We start from the raw sequence: 26,540 nt of genomic DNA, 5'->3' as shown, positions 1-26,540 counted from the left end.
GTCCATGAGGTGTAGGCACACCCACGGCACTCTTAGGAATGGTGTTTCAGGATTTTGGTTCAGTGACATTGAAGGAGCAGCAGTTCAATTCCAAGTCAGGATGGTGTGTGGCTTGGAGGGTAATTTGCAGCTGGTTGTGTTCCCATTCATCTGCTGTCCTTGTCCTTCAAGCTGGTAGACAGTGTATATTTGGAATTAATCACAAAAGTGACCAATACAGTTCTCCATTAGTAAACTCCAGCAAAAAGGAGTTGTCAATAGTACAATTACATTTCTCAAACCAAGCTGCTGTTACATTATCTTTTCATTTCCATTCCACTTAATGAGTTCAGTAATTGGATAATAATTTCTTGTGATGTATGCAACTACTTTTTATAACAATTCTATAAAACTGTTTTATTTACATTATTTATATATTTATTATTGATGTACTCGGTTTTGGTGCTGGTCTTTTGCAACGCCAAGTCAAATTTGGTAGATCTACTACAGCAATAGACATTTATGGACTTACAACAGAAAATGCTTTTTAAATGAATGTAAAGTTAGAAATGCAGGAAATACCAATCAGGTCTGTCAGCATTTGAAAATGGAGAAAAACATTTCATAGCTTTTGGTTTGCATCTTTTCTCAGAACAGGAAACTGAGGATAGCCAACTGACCTTACAGGGCTTAAAATAACAAAGGCCCAAATCTTGCGGTCTTCGGAGTGTTGGAGAGAAGACATACCCCCAAGATGCGCTTCAGAACCCTGTGGAACTCCCAATGCACTGATTCCATGGGAATGCCTGGGAAGTTTGAACTTCTGATGGGCAATTCCCCTGCTCCCCAGGATCCTCCCAAAAAGCCTCTGACTATGAGTTAGAGTTGGAGACTTTGGACAGTTCCAAGTTACTTAACTGGATAGTTACCCAAGAAATGTTAGTCCAAGATATCCTAGTTTAACTCCTGGGTAACTATACAACTAGACTCCCCTCTCAACTTCCCGGCTACCACCTTGACACCCCAACTACCCCCCTCACCCGATATGACTAGCCCCCACCACCCAACACCCCCCGACCCCCCCGACTCTCTCCTGGCCAGACCTGAATAGCCCCTACCACATAATTCCCCTGACCATCCCCCTCCCCCCTGACTAGCACCTCCGCACCAGAAGTGACGAGCCCCCAAACTGACAACTCCTCCCAACACCAACCCACCTAAGCACCTGACCTACTTACCACCCTACCCACCTGCCAATCTACCCAACTGCCACACTACTCACCTGCCACCCTACATACCTACCACTGTGCCCAGCTTCCACCCTACCCACCTGCCATCCTACCCACCTGCCACTCTATCCACCTGCCAGCATATCCATATGCCACCCTACCCATATGCCACACTACATACCTACCACCATACCCAACTGCCACCCTACCCACTTACCCACTTATCTCCCCCCCAAATTCACTTACACACACACTCACCCATTCACTCATACACTCATTCACTAACACAACGGCCTGAATTTTTTGCTCATTGGGCAAGCGATCAGTGGGCCCGGGAGTGGATGGGAAACGGACCCCCGATCGTGATTGGCCCTCAACCCCGTGATTTCACCCTGGCTGGTCAACAAATGGCCAGCGTGAAACACGCACAAAGGCTCAGTGCTGCTGGTAGGGGTGGGAAGAGAGCGGGCGCCGATGTCACCATGGGTGTTGGTGAGCACTTTCACTGAGCTCCCTGAAGGCAGACCGCTGCCTCAGGGAGCTGCAGACCGCTACAGGATAAACAAAACAGCAAAAATGCTGCAAAATATGTCCATGCAGCACAAGCAAGCACCTGAAAGCATACCTGGCAAAAAATCAGTCTCTTTTTATTTTATTTCCCCACGGCGATTTCATCCCTCCCTGGATCAAGGTTTGAGCAAAAATGTAAAGGCCGCCTAGCATGTTGGCCCATCCACCACCTGTAAAAGCGGACGGGTCACGAAAAATCACTTTCAATTATTTCCTTAATGGGCTTAATTGCCTGCTTAATTGTCGGTGGGCTCATTTCCAACTGTCATGCTCGTCTGCTGAATGAGATGTCACGTGGGGTGCGTGATGAGGTCGGGACGCTTGCCCAACATCATCTCACGCTATTTTGCTGCCGGCTGCGCCGGGGCGCGTGCCCGCCCGCGAGACATAAAATTCTGGCCCATGAAATGCCTGTTTAAATGTCCGTGCTTTTCCTTGTGTGAGTGAACACTCACCAAGCAAGGCAGCTGCCCCCCGCCCCCACCGCGTCCCCCTGCCCGACTATTCAACGTTACGAGGAAGAGGTTGGATGGAAAACCGCTCTGAAGAAGCTGGGATTGGAAGTCCTAGCCAGAAATATGGAACAGACTCAGGGCACTGGAAAGTAGAAGTGGAGCGGCAATCTGATAGTGATTGCCACTCCTTGGAAGATCTGGGCCAGGACCTGGGAGGGGGGGGGCGGGGAACTGAGAACAACAGATTAAAACCAAAATTGCTGTAGGCTGACTCCTAACAAAATGTTAGGTCATGTGCTTTGATAAATACTTGACTTTTACCTGATATTCTCCTCACCTACCCTCCCCAGTTAGTTCAGTTTGTTCCATATTCTGAAGGTGTTTGCTTATCTTCCAGTGTGTGGTAAAGGCTGCAAATCCATGTTAAACTTTCCTCTTTTCCAATGTTGTTGAGCTGTATCATGTATTTACAGCACTTACTCTTTTTACTTCACTGGCCAGGGTGAACAGGATGATATAATAAGATGAACACCTTGGTTGTTCCTCCATTCTACTTGTAAAGCACACTAAGTGCAAAAAGTGACCGTGTCATGATGCAATTCTGTTAAAAGTTCAGTCAAATTTATTGCATTTATTATTTATCAGTAATTAATCTGAAACATTTGTACTCTTACTGGAATAAAAGCAAATTAGGGTAGAAATGAGTGCTATTGACCATTTAGGATGTTGCTGAGCCAGCCTTTCTGTGTTAAAATGTGCAATTACCAGTAATTGTTTCTGCTCACATATAACATCCATTTTTAAGTAGCAAACTAAGCTAACTTATTCAATTAATTTTTTAAAAAACGTCATTTTATTTATTAATGCATAGTTAATTAAAATTAGATTTAGAAAGGCCTAGCAAATCTAACAGACATTATGCATAGATTGACAATTAATAGTAATATTGCTACTATATTAATATAGTAACGGCAGTTTCCTCCACTCCTTTCCTCAAGGCACTGACTCCTATCTTGAGATCATCCCATGGGTGTCGGACAACCTGCAGTACCTTGCCCAATATCTTCTGTTCATATGTGAACCTTGAGCAATTTACTTGACTATGGTGGGGTATTAAGGGTAAACCCAGACAATCCTCAGCTGACATCAACACATGAGCACTTCCAATGGGATTTGCTGAATAAATATTGGGGTATGGGAGTGTCCTTCCAATAGCCTGGTTTACAATGAAGAATGATCAACCAATAAAAAGAGGAATAGGAACTGACTTTGAAAAGTGCCATATCTGGGAAGGCTTAATTTCCCCTTTGTGTCACAACCTGTGTGTAAGACATGTGAGGAACACAGAAAATGTGCTCCAGGTGACCTGACCTGAATATATCCATACTTATGTGTTCGGATTATTAGATTAACCCTAGTGCCTGTCACTTGGTAGGGAATGTTGCAGGCTTCAGGGCTAAGAGGCTTGCAACAATTAACACCCCTTCTTGGTGCCCACAAACCCTTAGGCTGAATTCCCAAAACTCCATGCTCTCAGAATCAGCTTCTGTTCTCCTCTACTCTAAGACCATCTTTCCCATTACTTCCATTTTCCAGCATCGCTCTGTCAGGGGTTCCATATCCCAGAGCTTGCCTTAATGTTCCCAGTGTTCCTGGCTCTGGTACTCACAACCCCGACAGCACCCCCTTAAAATATTGCCATATCCTGCCATTCCATATAAGTCCTACTTTCCACTTTCCAATCACAGGACCGACCTCAATGCTGATTAGCCAGGATCCCAGGTAAAACATTTTGGCAGAACACCCATGCGCTCATAAAACGTCTTGAGTACCTCAAGTAACAACACAGGAGATCTGCATGTATTTTTAAAAATTCATTCATGGGAATATGGGCTTCGCTGGCTGGGCCAGCATTTATTTCCCATCACCTTGAGAAGATGGTGGTGAGCTGCCTTCTTGAACCGCTGCAGTCCATGTGGTGTAGGAACACACAGAGTGCTGTCAGGGAGGGAGTTCCAAGATTTTGACCCAGCGACATTGAAGGGATGATGATATATTTCCAAGTCAGGATGGTGAGTGACTTGGAGGTTGCCTTTGTCCTTCTAGGTGGTAGTGGTCATGGGTTTGGAAGGTGCTGTCTAAGCAGCCTTGGTGAATTCCTACAATGCATCTTGTAGATGATTCACACTGCTGCTACTGTGCGTCAGTGGTGGAGGAATTGAATGTTTATGGATGTGGTGCCAATTAATCCGGCTGCTTTGTCCTGGACAGTGTCAAGCTTCTTAAGTGTTGTGGGAGCTGCACTCATCCAGGCAAGTTGGGAGTGTTCCATCATACTCCTGACTTGTGCCTTGTGGACAGGTTTTGGGAAGTCAGGAGGTGAGTTATTCATCGCAGGATTCCTAGTCTCTGACCTGCTCTTGTAGCCACTGTGTTTATATGGCTAGTCCAGTTCAGTTTCTGGTCAATGGTAACCCCCAGTATGTTGATAGTGGGGGATTCATTGATGGTAATGCCATTGAACATCAAAAGGTGATGGTTGGATACTCTCTTGATGGAGGTGGTCGAATGTTACTTGCCACTTATCAAAGCCTGGTTATTGTCCTGGTTATTGTTGCATTTGGACATGGGCTGCTTCAGTATCTGAAGAGTTGTGAATGGTGTTGAACATTGTGCAATCATCAACGAACATCCCCACTTCTGACCTTATGATGGAAGGAAGGTCATTGATGAAGCAGCTGAAGATGGTTGGGCCGAGGACACTACACTGAGGAACTCCTGCAGTGAAGTCCTGGAGCTGAGATGACTGACCTCCAACAACCACAACCATCTTCCTTTGTGCTAGGTATGACTCCAACCAGTGGAGAATTTACCCCCTGATTCCCATTGATTCCAGTTTTGCTAGGGGTTCTCGATGTCACACTCAATCAAATGTGGCCTTAATGTCAAGGGCAGTTACTCTCACCTCACCTCTGGAGTTCAGCTCTTTTGTCCATATTTGAACCAAGGCTGTAATGATGTTAGGAGCTGAGTAGCCCTGGTAGAACCCAAACTGGGTGTCAGTGAGCAGGTTATTGCTACGCAAGTGCTGCCTGATAGCACTGTTGATGACCCCTTCCATTAATTTACTGATGATCGAGAGTAGACTAATGGAGCGGTAATTGGCTGGGTTGGATTTGTCCTGCTTTTTGTGTACAGGACATACCTGAGCAATTTTCCACATAGCCAGGTAGATGCCAGTGTTGTAGCTGTACTGGAGCAGCTTGACTAGGGGTGTGGCATATTTAGGAAATGGGTGAGGAAATAGAATAATTTAGCAGGCAATATAGCTCTAACCATTTTTTGTTGAAGTCATCAATGTGTCGAAAACTAAACTTACCTTTGGGGAGCGAGGTGGAGAGAGAGTAGACCTGTGGGAGAACACACAGACAAGGGAGTGGATAAAGACTGAGGAGTAAGGCCCACATGACTTACCTTCAGGGAGAAGTCCTGAAGAACCCTGAGTTTGAAAATAAAAGTGAATAGTGGCATCACAGGAAAGCCATAAGTTGATTGGCTGGTGAGTATTGTAGCTTAGGGACTGAATCTAAACAACTGGGAGTTTAACAAATGTTAAAATATTAACTATTAACAAGTAACAAGTGAGTAGCTGGTGAGTCTTATCTTCTGTTTTTAAGTAAGGATTATTACCACTAGTAAGGTGTATTAAGTATTAGTAGGGTTTATCAGTATTAGTGAAGATTATTAATAGCAGTAAGGTTTATTAGTATTGGTAAATCTTTATTAGCATTGATAAGGTATATTACCAGTAGTAAAGTTTAATAGCAGTAACAAGGTTTTAATTAATAAATAGAGGAATGGCAAGGGTGCTCCAACCTCGAGAGTGCACATTCTGTGCTATGTGGGAACTCCAGGATGCTTCCCATGTCCTGAACAACCATTTGTGCAGGAAAAATTGTCACTTACAGCAGTTTGGGCTCCTGGCTTTGGAACTTGAGCAGCAACTGGTGTCACTGCAGTGCTTCTATGAGGTTGGGAATTGCGTGAATAGCACATTTATAGATGCAGTCATCCTGCAGCTGGGGAGAGAGGTAATCGGTGGCCACCAGGCAGTCAGAAAGGAACAGGCAAGTAGTATAGTTGTCCCCTTGGTGCATCCCACTCTCTAATCAGTATTCAGTTCTGAATACTGGTGAGAGTGATGCTTCATCTGGGGACTGCGGCCAGGGACAAGCCCATGACACCACAGGTGGCTCAGCTGTACAGGGGGATTCAAGGAAGACTGGAAGAACAATAAATAGATAGGTGTTTCCGCGATTGCAGACATGAATCCAGGATGGTGTGTTGCCTCCCTGGAGCCCAGGTTGAGGATGTCATTGAGTATCTGCAGAGCACCCTGAGGAGCGAGGGTGAACAGCCAGCAGTTGTGGACCACATTGGTACAAACGACATAGGCAGAAAGAGGGATGTGGTCCCGCAGTCAGAATTTAGGGAGCTAGGTAGGAAATTAGCAAGCAGAACCTTAAAAGTAGCAATCTCTGGATTACTCTCAGTACTACGCGAGTGAGCATAGAAATGGGAGGATAAAGCGGATGAATGTTTGGCTGGAAGGATAGTGCAGAAGGGAGGCCTTTAGATTCTTGGGACATTGGGACTGGTTCTGGAGGAGATGTGACCTGTACAATCCGAACAGGTTGCATCTAAATAGAGCCAGGACTGAGTTCTTTGTACGGCATTTTGTGAGGGCTATTGGGGAGGGCTTAAACTAACGGCAGGGGTGTGGAAACCAGGAGGTAATACCAGAGAGGAAACAGTATACTGGGATAGATAGATAACAGTAGAATAGGGAATAGTAAGTTAATAGGTGGGGTAAGAGTAAGAGGGAAAGTAATAAAGTCTAAATCATGATTACAGTGAATGTATGTGAATGCACAGAGTGTGGTTAATAAGATTAGTAAGTTACTGGTGCAGATTGCCACGTAGAAATATGATGTTGCGGCTATAATAAAGACCTGGCTCAAAGAAGAGCAGGACTGGGTGTTAGAAACTCCTGGATACAAGGTATTTGGGAAAGATAGGAAATGAAGGAAACGGGGAAGGGTGGCAACATTGATTAAGGGGAGCATTGCAGTGCTGGAGAAAGAAGATGTCCCAGAGGGGTCAAGGACAAAATCTATTTGGCCAGTGATAAGGAATGAAAAAGGTGCAATTACATTGTTCGAATTGCTTATTCGGAGAGCTGGTGCAGACACAATGAGCCAAATGGCCTCTTTCTGCACTGTAACAATTCTGTGATTCTGTAAAAACTGTATGGCTCATTGCTCCTAGCCAGGTCACAGGGTTTCTCACTAATGTTTGACTAATTTGTTGACTATACATTTCACTAATAAGGTAGCCAAAGGTTAGTATTAAACAAAACACCAAGAGGAAACCGCAATTGCATTTCCAAACAGATAAAGGGACAGCAAGACATTAAAATGGTGCCTAACTGCACCATCTCCTGCCCCCTTCCTCTTCCTTTAGTGCTGTTTTGTCTGGATTCTTTCATGGGAATTGTCCATGTGCCCTATTTCTCTCACTGTGAAAAAAAATACAGCTAGCAGAAATGTAATGTGTGGCAACAGAAAGCAGGATGCAGGATCCCTGAACTGATTTACTTGCTGCCTTTGTTTAGAAGGAAAAGCTGTTGTCAGAGGTACACAGGATGAACTTTTTGCAAGTTGAGGTTCGCAGAACTCATAAATTTTAGTTCACTGACCCGCTCAGTAAAACATTATGAAGTTCATTAAATGTCAACTATAATTCAGACCTTTCTGGGAGGAACTGTCCATCATATCAGTTCCAGAAAGTATAGGGTCATTTATGGTGACATAAATGTGACAATAGATGAGTCAGCACCTTCATTCAAATTTGTTAACTGAACTTGTGACTCACTGAAGGCTGTAGAAGTAAAATAAACAAGCACTTTCAGTCTCTTTAGGCAATTAATATGTGTGATCTCTAATTTTGATTTAATGATATTTAGTATTAGACTAGGACTAATGCTTTAAGGTTAGCATCTACTGTGACTTGCTGCAAGTCCAGAAGCAAAAAAGTTTACACCAGTGCAGACTTAAGTGTTGTGCTGAAAGTGGTACTGTTCTGTTACAAAACTATAATCAAGGATATGGCTAAGCAACAATGATAACTTGAATTTATGTAGCACCCTCAATGGAATAAAAATTACAAGGCATTTCTCAGGAGCGTTATTCGGCCTTGAGCCATGTAGGGGGATATTAGGGTAGATGATCAAAAGTTTGGCCAAAGAGGGAGAGATTAAGGAGCCTTTAAAAGGAGGAAAAAAGAAGTAGAAAGGCAGAGAGGTTTAGGGGTCGAATTTCAGAGTTTAGGGCCTTAGCAACGGAAGACATGACCCAATCAATGGGCAGGATTTTCAGGTTGTTGGGGGGGTGCAGTGGGCAGGCCCGGGAGTGGCTGGGAAACAGCCTGCCACCTGCGATCGGCTCCTGACTGCGATTTCACATTATCTGGCGAGTTAACGGCCAGACAGTGTGAAAGGCGCCCTGAAAGGCTCAGTGCTGCTGGGGTGGGGGCAGGAGGAGGGTGAGCACTGAAGTCTGCATGGGCACAGGGGAATGCGCAGTGAAAGCTCCCTGAAGGCCAAGAGCTGCCGAGTTTTAAACCATGAATGAAAGATTTGGAAATGCAGGAAAAAATGTCCACACATCAGGATCCCTCACATGAACATATAGATTACAAAAATTCTGTCAAAACATTTCCAGCTCCAAGGATGCGGAGCCCCCAACATAGGCAGAGGATCAGCTCTCATAACACGAGCAAGCACCAGAGCCTCAGGGGGCTCAGGTTTTCATAGCTGGTCACTGCATGAAATTTGCAGTCTCCTGGAACAAGACCTTCTTCCCAGTGGACCACGTGGGCATCTATTGCCAGTGGCCATCAAGGTGGCTGTCTCTGGAGGGCCCCCACTCCTGTACACCCCCATGCTTGCTTCTACTGCAAGGAGAGAAGACAGAGTTACGAGTGTTCAAAATGGCTTAAGTGGAGAGGAGGAAAGGACATTTGTGGAGGGTCATTTTTAGGCATGGGTGTGAGAATGAGAGTGCGAGCTGGATGTTCATTTGTGGTGGATGTGAAGTTCTTGGAGAATCAGAAATGAGTGAAGCTGTAAGGTGTGTTGTTCTGAGGAGTGCTGTGCAAGAGAGTATTGAGAAAGGCAAAGTGTGTGATTTGGCACTTGTAAGAGCTATTCCATTCACCTTTCCCAGCCTCCTGAGGTTCTCTTGATGCACTGTCTCCAGGTTGGAGGGACCATACTTCTGCTGCTCACTTCCTTGGTCTCTTCTATGCACACCTACTTAGTTGGAGAGTCTGGCCTCTTCCTTCCACCCTTGGGAAAGTTCACTTCAATGCAGTGCCTCAGATCCTGAAGCAAGAGCTCCAGGTAAGAGTGAGCTAGCTGGGAAGGCAGCTTTCCTAGCACTGCTCTCTATTCCTGTGCTTGCTGCAGGCTCAGGAACCCATGTGAAGTTGAGCCTTTCTGATCCATGCTGGGGTTCCTTTAATTAGATATCATTCCTTTGACAGATACAGTGCTACAGATCCCATCTTTTTGGCTGAGAGCATCAGTCAAAAACTTTGCCCAATATCTCCTTTGTTGGTTCAAATTTCAGCAGGGTTTGGAGTGTAGGTGTATATGCATGTGTGGGTGGCTGTGCTTAATCCACTGGGATCATGTGTGATGCTACTTTTTTCAGTGGAATCTGTACAAATGGGAAATCTGAATTTTTCAAACTGGCTTAAATCAAAACTTCTTATGTTATGAAATTAAGCCAAAGCCAAATTCATGTTCAATAATCACCTTTTCTTGCAGCAAGGGAGAGGGTGGCTATAGTGCGAGGGTTCAAGGCACACATTGGAGGTGAGGTTCATGCTGGATTCTCACAAACAGCTAATTTTCCGTATTAGAGAATATCAATGTGTCAGATACTGTAGATAGGCACCAGGCCCGGAGAGACCATGCTACAAGTTTAGGACTTGAAGGATGAAGCTGAAGCAAATCAGTTTGATCTTGGTGAGCCAACAGTGTTCTGGATCCAGGATTAATAATGCCAAAGGTTGTTTGAAAGCTGTTCAGCTCTTCTGAGACTTATCCTGACTGGTTCATTACATCATTGTAACACTTGCCTCATCTGTTTGCCCAAATTAGACAGGTGAGAAATTTCCTTTCACTATACGTGAAGACTGATGACACAGATGGCTGGGTAAATAATTGAAAAAGTTGATTTAGAAGTAACATATGCATGAACATTCAACTGCAATCACATTTCGTCTTGACTGCACAACTTGTGGAAAGTTTTCATTTTTGGAGTATGTGAAAGAATAAGAAGAAAATAACATGTGAGTTGCCTGAAGAAAAAGTTAAATGGACCAGCCATATTTCCCCAACGTTTTAAATATATAGAAAAAAGCAATTTTCATATTGGCATTTCTTCTCTTTGAAATATGATAGAATGGGTATGAGGCACTGCAGATATTTCTTGTATGCTTTTTTTCCAAATTGTTCAATTCTCCATGAATCTAGAATATGTTAAATTAAAGCCTGAGCTTAAGGAAAGTTATATGTTTTCTTAGCTTTTGGCGGATCTTAGCAATAATCAAACATTAAACTCAACTGCTAAGGGGCAGAAATACCTCGTGAGTTTTTTTTTCCCCTAAGGCTACCCAGATAACTTCTCAGAACCACAGTATCACAGAATTATTATAGAGCAGAAGAAGGCCATTCGGCCCATCATGTCTGCACCGGCTCTCCAAATGAGCATCCTGATTTAGTGCCATTCTCCTCCTTTTTCTCGGTACTCTTGCACATTGTTTCTTTTAAATAATCACCTACTGCCCTCCTGAATGCCTCGATTGAACCTGCCTCCACCGCACTTCCAGGCAGCACGTTCCAGACTCAAACCACTCGCTGTGTGAAAAAGTTTTTTCTCACATCACATTTGCTTCTTTTGCAAATCACTTTAAATCTGTGCCTTCTCATTCTCGATCCCTTGATGAGTGGGAACAATTTCTCCCTATCTACTCTATCCAGTCCCCTCATGATTTTGAACACCTCTATCGAATCTCCTCTTAGCTTTCTCCTCTCCAAGGAGAACAGTCCCAGCCTCTCCAACCTGTCTTCATTACTCAAGTTTCTCATCCCTGGAATCATTCTTGTAAACCTCTTCTGCGTTCTTTCCAATGCATTCACATCCTTCCTATAGTGTGGCATCCAGGACTGGACAGAATACTTCAGTGGAGGTCTAAATAGTGTCTTATATAAACTCAGCATAACCTCCTTGACCTTGTACTCTATGCTCCTATTAATAAAGCCCAGGATACTATATGCTTTATTAACTGTTTTCTCCACCTGTCCTGCCACCTTCAATGATATATGCACATATACACCCAGGTCTCTCTGCTCCTGCATGCCTTTAAGAATTGTATCCATTTTTAAAATTTATATTTTACTTCTGTACCATACTTTATGATTTCAGAAGCAATGTACATTTAAGGTTCTTCTTGGACCTTTAAACTGACACAATAATTTATGTCCTGACTTTCAAAACTTATTCCATCAAAATGCTTATGTTTATTGGGTCACTTTCAAACTGTTACAGAAAATGTCACTGTCCAAGTAACAGACCTTTCCTTGTTAAAAACAGTTAAAAACAAATAATTTCTACAGTCTAGTGGTGCAGCGGGCAGTTTTCAGTCACTAGGATTGGCGATGAAGAATGTCTATCTTTTTCAGATGGATCAAGAAACTGCATTCATAACTTGTGAATCATTTTCAATTTTCTCAATCATGGTGGGAATACAAGACTCCTGTGACACCCTCATTATAATTCCATGAAACCAGTGCAAGGGAACTGAAAATGAAGCATTTGTAATCCCACACTGAGATGAGCCTTTTGAATTCTGACCCAAAAGTGTTTTGATAAATTCCCCACTGAGTTTTTGAAAGCCAGAAATACAGATAGTTCCCAGTTGTCACATTTGTGAAAAGATCCCATAGATGATGGTGACCTTAAAGCTAATAAAAAAATATAAACGTATTGAAATGGCCCAGTCCTTATTGAAGTAATATTTATTTATTTGAATGCGAGACACATTCCCTAGGTCACAAAGGACCTCACTGTCTGACGGAGGGTATTGCTAACAAAAATTGGTAAATACATTAGATAATACATACAGTAAATTCATGAGAAGCTATGCCCTCAGCGCAGTGGTTCACTGAACAGTACCACAGACTAGTGAAAAGAGTGCAGAGGTCAGTACCCCTGATTCATGGTGTTCCTGACTCTGGTGATTAAAATCTATCATCCAAAAATTAGGAGTGTCATGAACTGAGCTTATTAACCTCTGGGCTTGATTTTACAGGCTGAACTCCTGTTGGTTATGACTTAATTCCAACAGCGTAGCCCTGGTGTACAAGTCCTACAATGTTCAATAATATTTCATTCTAAAAAGTATTTAGACTCTGTTAGTTCTACTTTTCAAAATCAATCACCCAAGCAAGTTTAGACTCTTAGCTGCCTTGACCCTACTCTTGGGAATTCTTTGCTAAGTCAATCTCTTCTCTACCTTTAAAAGCGTTATCAAAATCCATCTTTTTGACCATGCTTTCAGTCACCTCTCCCAACTCCTGTAAGATGACTTGTTGTCCACTCCATTAATCTTATTTACTTATTTTATTTCTTTCTTTTTCCCGCTCCAACTTTTGTGAGGCACTTTTAGAGGTTTTCTATGCTAAGTTGCCATACAAATGCAAGGTATTGTTGTCTGTTAATTCAGGTTTAATTCTGGAATAGAGGACTTTGAGGATCTACCTACTATCACTTCACCTCCATCTGGTGTCTTTGTGTGCATATATAAAGAAAGACATTATACATTTCACAACTTTTCCATCTGTTAAAATTAAAAAACCTAAGATCTAACAAGTCTTCAAATTCTTAGAGCATTTAGAAGTATTTCACGGCCAATAATTCACTACTAAAGTGTAATCACTCCTGCCTTTTGGCAAACGAACTGTTAAGGCCCCAAAATGGCAATTGTGATGAATGACAAGCTAATCTGTTTTTGGTCATGAATATTGGAAATCAGGAAAAATCTTGATTTTTCAATGTCATAGGATCTTTTGTATCTGGACCATTTTGGTTTAATGTCTCATATGAGGAATGGCATTTCCCACAATGCAACACAAAAGGACCCGTGTTATTGGGGCCTAGAATCTTGCTGCCTCCATCCGTCACTGGTGGGTCTAAGATTGTGCAGTCCATATTCAGGCCCACAGTGAAAATTGCATCCTTCTCCCGGTGAAGTCATCGGAATGCGACTCTGCCATCTAAATTTGCCTCCTTCCCCCTCTGAGGAACGTGTCTGTCTTAACCCAGTCCCCGACCTTTTCCTATGTCCTCACCATTCCTGCTGAGTGGTGAGAAGGGGGCTGGTGATGAATATCAAGCCAGTCTTTGTGTTAGCCTTGAATATGTATTCAAATCATAGGGCGGGATTTTGCAGCTCCGCCCGCCGCTGGGATTGTCCGGTCCCACTGATGGTCAGTGGACTTTTCGCTGGACCGCCGAATCTCCCGTGTGGGTCCCGCCACGAGGGGGCCGGAAATTCCTGGCCATATAGCAGAGTTTGCATTGATAAATTTCTGACTCAAGAAATGGAAGTTCTACCAAATCAGCCCAAACTGACATTGACGAAGTGAATGATATTAGGCAGAGTTTTTATTTTGCACTTAGCATCAGCCTCAAACACCCTCAGATCATATGTGGCATAGGTCAGATGCAGAGGAAATTTGTGCTGATCCAACAACACCTAAGTAGAGCATCCTATGCTGCATCAGTGTGGCTTTTTCCTTGCTCATACAGATATTCTTGCAACTTCAGTGAAACAACCAGTTTTTTGCCAATTAATACTTAATTGTGGGCAGTTTTTGTACTGTTTTAATTGGGCCTTAGGTCACTCATGGGCCCCCTATGCACTTTATTCTCAGTTGGAACATGTGCTCTGTTTGTGGCACCTATTTTAGGCCTGAAAATGGGCTTGAGGAATTTCTGCCTCTTTATCTTTTAAGACCTCAATAAATATAAGAAACTCATTTAGCGTTACCTCTCAAATGTAAGATTACTTCATAACACCACCTTTAGGTACAATTTTAGTGGAATCTTATAAACTACCCACGGACTGTAATATTTTATGGACCAAGCAGATAATACTAAAGCTACTGATATTTCCATGAATATACACTCAGCACAGTTTTCCCTGCATAGTGATTCATGAAAAAATCTAATTTCTGATGTTTACTATGAACATTTAGTAGTTATTTACTTAAATTGAGAGTAAATCTCCCACATCCTACTCTTGCTGTGTATATAGGGCAGTGTAAATCTGTGTGATTCACCTTAGAAAACTGCTAGCATACATGCTGGTTAAACAACCTATTATTTCTCCCACATGGACTGACTTAGAGGCAGCTCTGAGTACCATTTCCAAGTTATTGCATTCAGTGCTCCTCATTGACATAAACTGATTGTGATAATGTACAGTTGCCAGACTGAACTAAGGACAAGACACTAAAGGGGTTTTGTTATAACCTAATGAAACATTTTACAGTTATCGCTATTGACAAGTTAGATTTCACAGGCAGATCAGCAGATGGACAATGCCAGAAAATAAATCCCCTCCCCATCCACCCTGTGCCCCTCCCGCCACCGCATCTTGTAGTGCAGTGGGATTAGTGAGCTAAAGTACTTGTTAAACATTTAAGATGGTGCCTGTTCTGTGTTTATAGTGGACAAATGTTTATACTTGATATAAACTGTCATCATATCATTGCCAGAACCCTTCCCTCACATTTTTTCCAAAAAGATTTTGAGTCCTGGTACAGTGAAAATGCATTTGAGTGACACCAGAGTAAATTGCGAAGCAACTAAATGAAGCTTTGTAATTGTATTCCTGTCAACCGTTGAGTCATCTCAGGAACACTTTACACTTAGGTAAGGTTTATATGATATCTGATGGCGTTGTCAGTAATTCTACTGAAAGATGCAAAAGGAGTATTACTAAACTGCCACCTACCTCTTTTTTCCACAGCTTCGATGCAAAGCGTCACAAATCTTGGAACTGTGGTTCCTTCGCGCCTGCACAGAGTAGCCAAATGGCAGCCGAATACTTGATCTACAACATAATACAAACACACAACTTGTGTTAATCAAATGACTACTGCATTAATAAGGAGGTTAGTTTTATCTCTGATTCAGTAAGTTATTTAGTCTCTTTCACTGGCATTCCTACGGCAATCCTGGTCCTAAATCAATAAAGATTGCGTCATTAGATATGTCACATTTTAACAAAATTTTTGGATAGGCAAAATAATAACTGCTGGGGTACTGAGTGATGTTGTTGAAAAGAGCTGATTCAAGAAAACATCATGGTTTCCAAACTAATTACATCCCCTTTCAATCTGTTTTTGTTTTCTTCTGCACCATATATTACAGCCTCTATGATTATGGGTGTTGCTTCAAATACTTAGGCACCTTAGTTAGGCGTAACTTTGTAGTGAGGAAATAAAGAGAGATGTTAGAAGCATTTCCAAAGAAACGTAATAAATAGAATACATTGTTACTAAATCTTTAGTCTACCCAAATTATTTAATAGGAACTATACAAGATCTGAATCCTTTCGTATTAAACTGTGAAACATTAATAAACTCAAATAAAATAGAATTATAGCGGGTCTTTCAATCCAATAGGATAGCTAATGCCTCTAAAAATCAAAGTCTGGCAGACGTGTCGCAGTTGGGAATTCCTCTTCTTTGGACAAATGAAAACTGAGAAAATTAATTCTAAAGTCTGATGCATATGTACTGGAATTTTGACTGACGCCAAGCTCAAAGCTGGTGACACGCAGACAATTTAAAACAAAAAGCAAATCAGTGCTTTGCCAAAGAATCACTTGTATGATCAGAGATGTAGAATTTAAATACAAATTTATTTGTCAACAGCCTAATCGATATTGGGCCATTATTTGCTGTGAAAGGGCATCTAATGGGGTCTGCTGTTAGCTAGATTTGCCTATGTGCATTTAGGTTTTTAACTGTTTTGAATGGCAAATCACTGGAAATACAAGCTGATATTGCAGCAAGGGAAACTTGGACCTGATTGAACAGGGCAGCAGCTGTGAAGAGGAGGCTGAGAGGCTGCAAAAAGATTTGGACAGGTTAGCCAGGATTTTATGGGGTAGCAGTGGCCCTGTCCACCAGCCAGAAAATCTGGGACAAACCTGCCACAGCCGGTCATGGAAACCCTGGCTGCATGTTACGTTCATTAACTTCCGGCAGCTAGGGCTACCTTGCTTTTAAGGGGATGGCCCAGCCAGATGGCCGGAAGCTCTCCAATCCCAACAGTGCCATCTGCAGTGGTGGCCCCTACCGGAACTGCAGGCAAGCAGGACCAGCCACATAGAGGAGGTCCCGGAATGAAGGTAAGTTGGGTTGGGCTTGCTGGGCCAATCACAGAGGCCCTAGCATGAGGATTGGAAGTGTTTGTGAGGGCAGGGTTGTGTCTTTCAGTAGGGTGGCCCTCCTTTGGTGCAGGTTGGAGGGGCAGGGAGGGTTCCCTCGTGGGCTGCAAGGAGCCTGATAGAGAGCCCCCACCCCCTTCACTATACCATTTGTGCATAAATAATGACAAGCGCCATTAGCTTCACCGTTATTTTGACAGAAAATTCTGGCCTATTGTTGCCATTTACTGCAATTCTCTTAGAAAACTTCAATCGGATTACATTTGGCACCATCAAAGCCACTGAGAGTGCATTAGCGACATTACCCAGTGCGACTAAATAAACTGGATAGCCATGCAATGTAAAACCACAATTTCATGTCAGTGAAGAAAAAAATGCATGAAAGCAAGACATAAATAGAATTAGAAAACATTGTTTATTGCATGGAGTGATTGTTTGAAATTTGATTACGAGTACTGAGTACTCTATTACAAGCATTTACAATCAATAGATATAATGGACTTCAAACAGATCCCAATTAAAATAGACAATGGAATGAAACACTGAGCAACCTTTATTTAGTCTGCCTGGATATGAGCAGGATATATAAATACAAGTTGTTTTTATTGATTTTGGGGGTGATCTTCACTGCAGCCCAACTTCATCTCCAGAAAAACAGGCAACGGGGAGTGGAAAATTGAGGCCGCCTTGGCCCCTCACTCCAATGTAGCTTACCACTCCTTTTACTACTGTTCTCTGGCTACACTAACCCAGAGAGCCACCAGTGTGGTGAGCTGCCTGTTGGGACTCACTGAGCCCTCAGCAACCTGCTGAATTAAGATGAGCACTGCACTTGAAAATGTTCAGATGAGCTTTGGCCAGGCTGAGCACCTACTATACCAACCTTTTGGGATAGAAGCTAAAATTCACTTCCAATGTGCCACTTTTGAAGCTATACCTGTATTGTGGCTTAAATGATTACATAGAGTAACATGTTGCATAGAATTTACACAACAGAAGCAGGACATTTGATCCAACTGGTCTATGCCAGCGTCTATGCTTCAGGCAAGCTTCCTCCCACCCTACTGCATCTAACACAATCAGAAACCCCCTCAATTCCTTTCTCCCTCATGTACTTATCTAGCTTCTCCTTAAATGCATTTACGCTATCCTAATCAACTACTCCTGTGATAGCAAGATCCATATTCTAACCACCCTCTAGGTAAATTAGTTTATCCTGAGTTCTTTACTGCGTTTATTGGTGTCCATCTTATATTTACGACCCCTAGTTTTGCATTCCTCACAGGAGAAAACATCGACTGGATTTTCTGGCCCGGCCCACTGGATCGTCTAGTCTCACTGAAAGTCAATGGACTTTTGGCTGGGCCACCGAATCTCCCACAGCAGGTCCCGCCACAAAAGGGCCAGAAAATCCCAGCCATCATCTCTACACTTAGCCTACTAAACCCCTTAATAAGTTCAAAGGCATTGATTTGGTCATAATATTGCTCATCTGGATTTTGCAGTCAGTGGTGAAGTGACTAACTCATTCCCTGCTGTCCTCAAAGAAAGCCGCCCACAAAGATTTAGTGAGCTCTTTGGTTTGTTTTTGCCTTTGCTGATGTTAATTTCAGTCATGCACCAGCTATAGAGGATCTCCGACATTCAGCAAAAATGATGCCATCAAACAGGTTAAGCAAAACAAAAACAGAAACAGAAATACCTGGAAAAACTCAGCAGGTCTGGCAGCATCGGCGGAGAAGAGCACAGTTGACGTTTCGAGTCCTCATGACCCTTCAACTGTTGAAGGGTCATGAGGACTCGAAACGTCAACTGTGCTCTTCTCCGCCGATGCTGCCAGACCTGCTGAGTTTTTCCAGGTATTTCTGTTTCTGTTTTTGTTTTGGATTTCCAACATCCGCAGTTTTTTGCTTTTATCACAGGTTAAGCAGCCAATCACATTGAAAAATTCTCACAGACAAAAAGCCTGCTTGTTATTTCCTGGTTTGATCATTCACTTTTTATAATTTTACAGAAGGTACAATAAAAATTGGGAAATACACACAGGATTAAAGTAGCTGAAATATCATAAATGAGCATTAAAAAATATATTTATTATATATAAAAATCTATAGACTATTTTTTACCATAATAGAGAAATTTGGAATTCCACAAATATAAAATCAGCTTTTCAGGACCAGAGAGTTGCTTAGCCGTAATCGTGACTTTGTACACCGTTAAAACAGTTCAGTTCATTCAACAAGGCACAGCTTTTCCAAAGACTTTTCAGCAAGAATAATAATGGAAAAAGTAGACATTCTCGCCAATTAAATGATTTCTAGATTGTTTCCATCTGTGAGGACTTCAACAATACATCCTATGGAGGAATGGACAATCACTGACATTAACTTTTGAATTTCTACATTTAATTATGCATGTATGCACGCCAGAAATTGTTGTCAGCTTCAAAAAGTAATGATAATGAGTGCTGACAGTTTTGCTATAGTTGCAACCAGAAAAGGGCCATTATTACAACAATTCAGTGATTGCATCTTAATGTACTTAATTTGTTTAATACTATTACCAAATTGGTTTATTTCAGATTAGGAATTTCTGTCTTAACTGTAAGGAGATGATGCCAGTAATTTCTTTACTTATGGACGATAGTGACACTGAATGGACTGTCAATAAGGATATAACTATTTGTAAAATATAAATCTCATTGAATTCAGATTCTATGCAATACCCTAGTGCTTATGGCAAATCAGCAAAACTAAAATAAAATGCTATGACTAAATTCTGTAGCGACATACTAAAAAAAACTCCTAGAATAGTTTTTCTCTTTACAAAGAAGTCACTTTAGATGCTGATTTGTCATATCTACAGTCAATTCTACTGAATTCACATTAATTGGAAATGATTCTTGATAAGTTATGATTCTGGAAAGGTATGACAGAGCTCTTCAAAAATATCATCCCACATTTTCAAATAAAAGTATTTTATTAAATGCGGTACCAAAGATCTATCTTTGCTTAAAATGAACTCAAAGAGTCAATTATTAAGTTTTTGCTGAAAGCCCAGCGTTTATTTATAGATAATGCCTGACTGAAATTTGTCATTTTAATTTATTTTTGAAGTATTTGATTCAAGACATCAGTTTAGGTACTAGCTGTTCTCGTCCTCCATATTTAATTTGTGTGCCATTAATTTCACTAATTTGAACGTTGGGCAAGAAGAACTTATAGAAACGCCAATGCATTTATCAGCCTCCTTGAGCAAAATAAAGTAGTCAGTAAATCAGTCTTATTTTTAGAATTTGTGGGAAGCTTATGGAAACTGCTTAATGACCATACCTAAAAATGAGTTGTAAATAACACCTATCATCTTGTTAAAGATTCACGATTTGAAGAAAGCAGATTGCAGTCACAAATCAATGTAACATCAACATTGTCCAACTAACTGGTCTCGATGTTTTTGTGTTGCTTTGAGTTATTCCTTCATTTCTTCCCTGGGCACCATTGTTTACTGCTCAAGAACACAGGATGGAGCAGTGTATAATGGGCTTGAAAAGTGTTAACATGCACGTCTGGGGAACCTTGATCAGCCTTCTTCCAGATGCACATCGCCATCTACTTAACTTATACACAATGGGCTTGAAAAATTCATTCATCTGACAGTTCGGTGCAACTGAATTTTACCTCTGAACAATGTAAATGTCAATGATGTTAAAGGGCAATTGCAGCTGATAACATTTAGACATTTTTTAAAAAAATAATCTACACTGGAGCTTCCATATTTTTCACAATCTGTGGAAGAAAACTAATGGAATTTCAAAGTAGTCTTGAAAAGTTATAGGTTCAGCACACATTTCCTGATGAAGACTGTAACCTGTATGACAGGGGCCATAAATTCAAAACTTTTTGGCACATTTCTTGCTGTAGCTCTGCCACAAAAGCTGTATATTAAGCCTGAATGCATGTGCCCAACTAATTTGAGAGTTCCGATTGGCCACTGTTGGAAATAGTACTTCAACCTACTCTGGACAAGGCCACAGTCTTCGGAGGAGACATGGGGTTAAGGGCAGCGATTCTCCATTCTGGGGGTTCCTGTGCCTCCGGCCTCAGAAAGACCTAGTGTGCCCTTGGTGCCAGGCAGACTGAGCCTCCAAATAGTGCAAGTGGAACCCATCTGAAGATTTGTAGAGAGAATATTTTAAAGTGGGACAACTACAAAGGGGCTGAGGAGATCTTCTTTCTAGGGTGGAGAACTACGCTGGTTCTCAAACAGCAAAATCCTCCCCTCAATCCCAGATTTCAGCAACCAATATCACAGCCTCCATGGTAGTCAGGTGCCCAAGTTGCATTCCTAATTGTGTGTAGGCGCTTGTCATTGGAATGTAAAATAGGTAACCTCCCCTCGTCCTCAAATTCTGTTGCAATCAGTTGCGGATGACCCCAGTAGGCACAAAACTATGTCAGAGCAGTGGGAGGCATTCAAGGAGGTAACAGCTAGAGTACAGGGCAAATATGTTCCCATAAAGATAAAGGGTGGGGGGGGCACTACGTCTGGAGAACCCTGGATATCAAGGGACATAAAGGTTAGGATTAAGGAAAAAAGAGAAACTTATGGCAGATATCGAGGGCTCAATACGGCAGAGTCCCTAGAGGAGTATAAAAAGTGCAGAGGGGAACTTAAAAAGGAAATTAGGGAAGCTAAGAGAGTGCATGAGAAAGCATTGGTGAGTAGAATAAATGAAAACCCAAAGGGTTTTTTTTTAATATATAAAGAGCAAGAGAATAACTAGGGAAAGTTTAGGGCCAATTAGGGACCATAGAGTTAATCTGTGTGTGGCCCTGGAAGACATGGGTACAGTCCTCAGTGAACAGCTTGCGTCAGTCTTCACAATGGAAAAGGACGATGCAGCTATTGACATCAGGATGGAATTCTGTGAAATATTAGAGGAAATTAATATAGAGAGAGAGGAGGTACTGGTGGGTTTAGTGGCCTTAAAAGTGGATAAATCCGCAGGCCTGGATGAGATGTATCCCAGGCTGTTGATGGAGGCAAGGGAAGAGATATCAGGAGCGATGGCAGTAATTTTCAAATCCTCTCTGGTCACAGGCGAGGTGCCATAGGACTGGAGGACTGCCAATGTTGTACCATTATTAAAAAAGGGAGGAAGGGATAGACCAGGAAATTACAGGCCAGTCAGTCTAACCTTGGTAGTGGGGAAGTTACTAGAATGAATTCTGAAGGACAGAATATATCTGCGCTTTGGAGAGACATAGATTAATCAGGAATAGTCATCATGGATTTGTTAAGGGAAGGTCATGTTTGACAAAATTAATCGAGTTTTTTGACGAGGTAACCAGGAGTGTTGATGAGGGTAATGCATTTGATGGATGTTAGCAAGGCTTTTGATAAGGTCCCTCATGGCAGACTAGGCAAGAAAGTAAGTGCCCATGGGATCTGAGGCATAGTGATAGATTGGATCCAAAATTGGCTGAGAGGCAGGGAGCAGAGGGTGATGCTAGAGGGATGGTTCTGTGACTGGAAGTCTGTTTCTAGTGGGGTTCTGCAGGGCTCAGTGCTGGGGCCCTTGCTGTTTGTGATGTACATAAATGATTTGGATTTAAATGTAGGGGGTATGATCAAGAAGTTCGCAGATGAAATGAAAATTGGTAGGATGGTAAATAGTGAGGAGGATAGCTGTAAACTGCAGGAGGATATCAATGGATTGGTCAGGTGGGCAGAGCAATGGCAAATGAAATTCAACCCAGAAAAGTGTGAGGTAATGCACTTGGGGAGAGCTAACAAGCGAAGGGATTATACTATGAATGGTAGGAACCTGGAAAATAATGAAGATCAAAGGGACCTTGGTGTGCATATCCACAGATCCCTGAAGGTAGCAGGGCAGGTAGATAAGGTGGTTAAGAAGGCATATAGGATATTTGCCTTTATTAGCTGAGGCATAGAATACAAGAGCAGGGAGGTAATGCTGGAACTATATAAAACACTGGTTAGGCCACAACTAGAGTACTACATGCAGTTCTGGTCACCACATTATAGGAAGGAGGTGATTGCACTGGATAAGGTGCAGAAGAGGTTTACCAGAATGCTGCCTGGGCTGGAGGGTCTGAGCTATGAGGAAAGATTAGATGGGCTGGGGTTGTTTTCCTTGCAGCAGCGAAGGTTGAGAGGGGACCTGATAGAGGTGTGTAAGATTATGAGGTGCATAAATAGGGTGAAAGTAAAGCACCTTTTCCATTAGTAGAGGGGTCAATAACCAGGGGGTATAGATTTAAGGTAAGAGGTAGAGGATAACAGGAGAGTGGAGGAGTTATTTTTTCACCCAGAGGGTGGTGGGAGTCTGGAACTCACTGCCTGAAAGGGTGGTTGAGTCAGAAACTCTCGGAACATTTAGGAAGTATTTAGATATTCACTTGAGTTGCCATAGCCTTCAGGGCTATGAGCCCAGCACTGGGAAATGGGATTAGTGTAGTCAGATCTTTGTTGACCTGCATGGACATGATGGGCCGAATGGCCTCCTTCTATGCTGTAAATGTCTGTGAGTCTATCCTAAAACTTCGATTAAGATGTGCTCCTAATGAGCCTGGAAAAGAAAGCTAAAAATAATTTGCACTGGCATCTTTCTTGCTTTTAAAACATAATCAGCTCTTCCTTGTCCCATCCCTGAACTGCTTCTACTTGAGGGTAAATAGAATGATAGAAGATGCCAAAAATTCATATGGATTATTTTACTATAATCTTGTTGCCGACCCAGATGCCATGAGCTAAGGTTCTTTGTTTAGTTTGTGTTTAGTTGCTGTATCCAAGGTTCTCATTAGCATGACATTTTAAGGAATTTACTGACATTTTGCTAATTCATTTTAACTTCCAGAAGAATGTGAATTTGGATCTATTCCATGAAGCAGGAAAAAGAAATGTCAGCAAGTATAACAAGGAGAAATAAAGAAATTGAAAGTCTTGTTTATGCATACAGTACATTCTTTGAAAGAAAATAGCAGAAATTGTCACATGTATACCACAATGGAGCAACATGGCATTTGCACAGAAAACATATGGAAGATGTGCACTCATTATGATCTGCGATACTAACTAGCAAATAAAAGCTGCCTCTTCCACCAATTTGTCATGTTTTTGGGTTCTTTCTACCAATTATACTCTAAATCCTTTTGACTTTCATGCTTCAGATTATTCCTGTAGGTAACAGCCAGCTCTCAAATCCCCACAAATGTTCCCATTTGCCCAGATAGCTAGGTGAAATAACACAGTGCACTTGGAATAACGAGTAGAGAACCCACCTTCAATTGTTGCTTCTGTTTTGCGCCTCCACAGAACTCTCCTCATTTTTTAAAACAGCAAAGAAACATTCACACTGATTCTTATTTTAGGTTTTAACTGCCAAATAGCCATATCAAACTGTAATAGAACAGGAAAAATTGCAGCAATAATAAAACATTTTGATAGTTTTATTAAACTTTACTGTGTAAACAAAAAAGTTTGCAATCCTTGAGTTAAAAAGAAGATTTGATTACTATATTGTATAATGATTCTTTAACCCTTTCCTAATCAGACACCCTGATTGCAAAGTAGAGGTTGATAGACACCTCAAAATAGTGATTGGGGCTTTTTAAATTTAAATTGCCATTAAGCTGAAAAGAAGCTGTCCATCAAACATACACTTGAGCAAGTCACAATGCATGTTTATATTTGAATTGAATGATTTGGCTCCCTCCCTTGGACAATTTTAGATTAGATAGATTATTGTGGTAAAATGTAACAAACCCAGCTGGCACATAGTTTGAAGATTATTTTTAATTCTTGTATGTACCATGAGAAAACCCTGCATGCAGCTAAATATTTTTTAAAAATGCTTTATTTTTAAACAATGCAATGTGCTCTGTCTTAAGATAGCTTCTCTTGCATATTACGTAAAGAGCCCAGCTCGTAGCAACATTTAGGCAGCTGGGATTTCCACATTGTCATATTTCTGTCAGTGAAATGTGTCTCCTAACATTTCAAGTCCTAAATCTTTAGAATCCACCTTATTAAAGTGATGGCAAGAAGCTCAAAAGGGTAGTTATATATTTGTATAACAATGATACTTTTACTGGTTCAAGGATATTTCCCCTCAGACAATGTATAGGAATAGCTCACATGTCCTCTGTTTTCTTCCACAACACTTAAAGTGCACCTTTGTTGACAAGAAGCACTGCCTCCCCTTCACCCCCCCGATCCCACACCATACTATTCAGTTCCATGACCGCTATGATATTCATCCACCTATTCAGCTTGCCAATGGAGCTAGAGCAAGATTGTTGCTTTCAAGCTCTGCTGAGCAACTGCAGAGAGCTGTATCAGTTCATTAATGTTGAGCTTTTCGAGCATAATTTCACTATTTCCTAAGTTTTTGCTGCTGTCATTCATTCATTGAGGGAGAGTAGGAATCAAAGAGTAATGCTTAAAACTGATGAATACTTTGTTTGTCTTTTATCCCTACAATTTGCCGCTTTTTATTCACATCCACTTTTTAGTTGAAGTTATCAAAGGCAGAAAATTAGATCCCTGTTCACTGGTCCTTAAAATAAATCTAGCTTATCAAGGTAGTGTGAAATAAAACATGCTGTGATTTTATTCAGGTTGAAGGGGCTGAATGGTTTACTCCTGTTCATTATGGCCAGAATCTTCGGGTCAGCTTGCGGGGGTGGGCCCCGCTCGCTGATGCGTGGTGACGTCGGGCGTGCGTCCTGACGTCACAGAATCACAGAATCACACAGTGCAGAAGAGGGCCTTCGGCCAATTGAGTCTGCACTGACACGTGAGAAACACCTGACCTACCTACTTAACCCCATTTACCAGCACTTGGCCCATAGCCTTGAATGTTATGACTTGCCAAGTGCTCATCCAGGTACTTTTTAAAGAATGTGAGGCAACCTGCCTCCACCACCCTGCCAGGCAGTGACGTCACCGCACGTCATTCTGATTCTCAGTTCGGCGGGCATGCACCGGAGTCGGCTGCACGCCCGCTGAACTGTCAAAGGCCTATTAAGACCATTTAAATATCAATTAAACCAATTAGCAGAGCTGCCCGTCCAACCTTAAGGTTGGCGGGCAGGCCAAGAGCCCAGGCGGCCTTCGCATTTACCATGAAACCTCATTCACGGGAGGGATGAGGTTTCATGAAGGTTTTTAAAGTTTAATAAAAATTTTTAATATAAGTCATAGATATGTCCCAGCTCATGTGACACAGTCATGTCTTAAATTTTTTTTCCCCTGTATTTAAAATTTTCAAATTCAAACTAATCTCCCTGAGGCAGCTCCGTGCCCTGACTCTCCCTCCTCCTCCTCGCCCGCACAGGGAGCACACAGCGCTTCCGCGTGCGCCCGCCTGCATCGGCTCCCGCCCAACCCCCTCGATGGGGAGAAAATTATTCCCTATGTTTCTATGTGATTCTATTTGTATAGTTCTGAAAATTTTATAATTTTGTTTTGAAAGAAATCTCTACGCCTTAAATCCCCAAATTGAGTAAAATTCTGTCAAATGTCGTGTTAAGTAATCACACTTTACCTTATTCTTTTTGCATGAAATAACAGGGCCAGTCCCATACCACTTCTCCTACACAATAGGTTCAAGCAAGTGGTCAGATTGCCACTAATTCAGGAACCATGAGCCATTACTAATTTTTTTTCCACTCTTGAACACTGATCAAAA

At 41.9% G+C, this 26,540-nt stretch overlaps 1 protein-coding gene across 1 annotated transcript in view; it reads right to left on the bottom strand.

The window, feature by feature from the left end:
• arhgap15 (Rho GTPase activating protein 15) overlaps window positions 1-26,540 on the bottom strand; it is a 776,478-nt gene that overhangs the window by 250,952 nt on the left and 498,986 nt on the right. Inside the window, exon 11 of the mRNA XM_078552497.1 lies at window positions 15,383-15,481. Coding sequence (XP_078408623.1) covers window positions 15,383-15,481 — 99 coding nt within the window. The remainder of the gene's footprint in view (window positions 1-15,382; window positions 15,482-26,540) is intronic.

The sequence above is a fragment of the Cetorhinus maximus genome, chromosome 11 (genome assembly GCF_964194155.1).
Source record: "Cetorhinus maximus chromosome 11, sCetMax3.hap1.1, whole genome shotgun sequence".
Classification (NCBI taxonomy): Eukaryota; Metazoa; Chordata; class Chondrichthyes; order Lamniformes; family Cetorhinidae; genus Cetorhinus; species Cetorhinus maximus.
The sequence above is the reverse complement of the archived record's forward strand: the minus strand, read 5'-3'. Positions and strand labels throughout refer to the sequence as shown.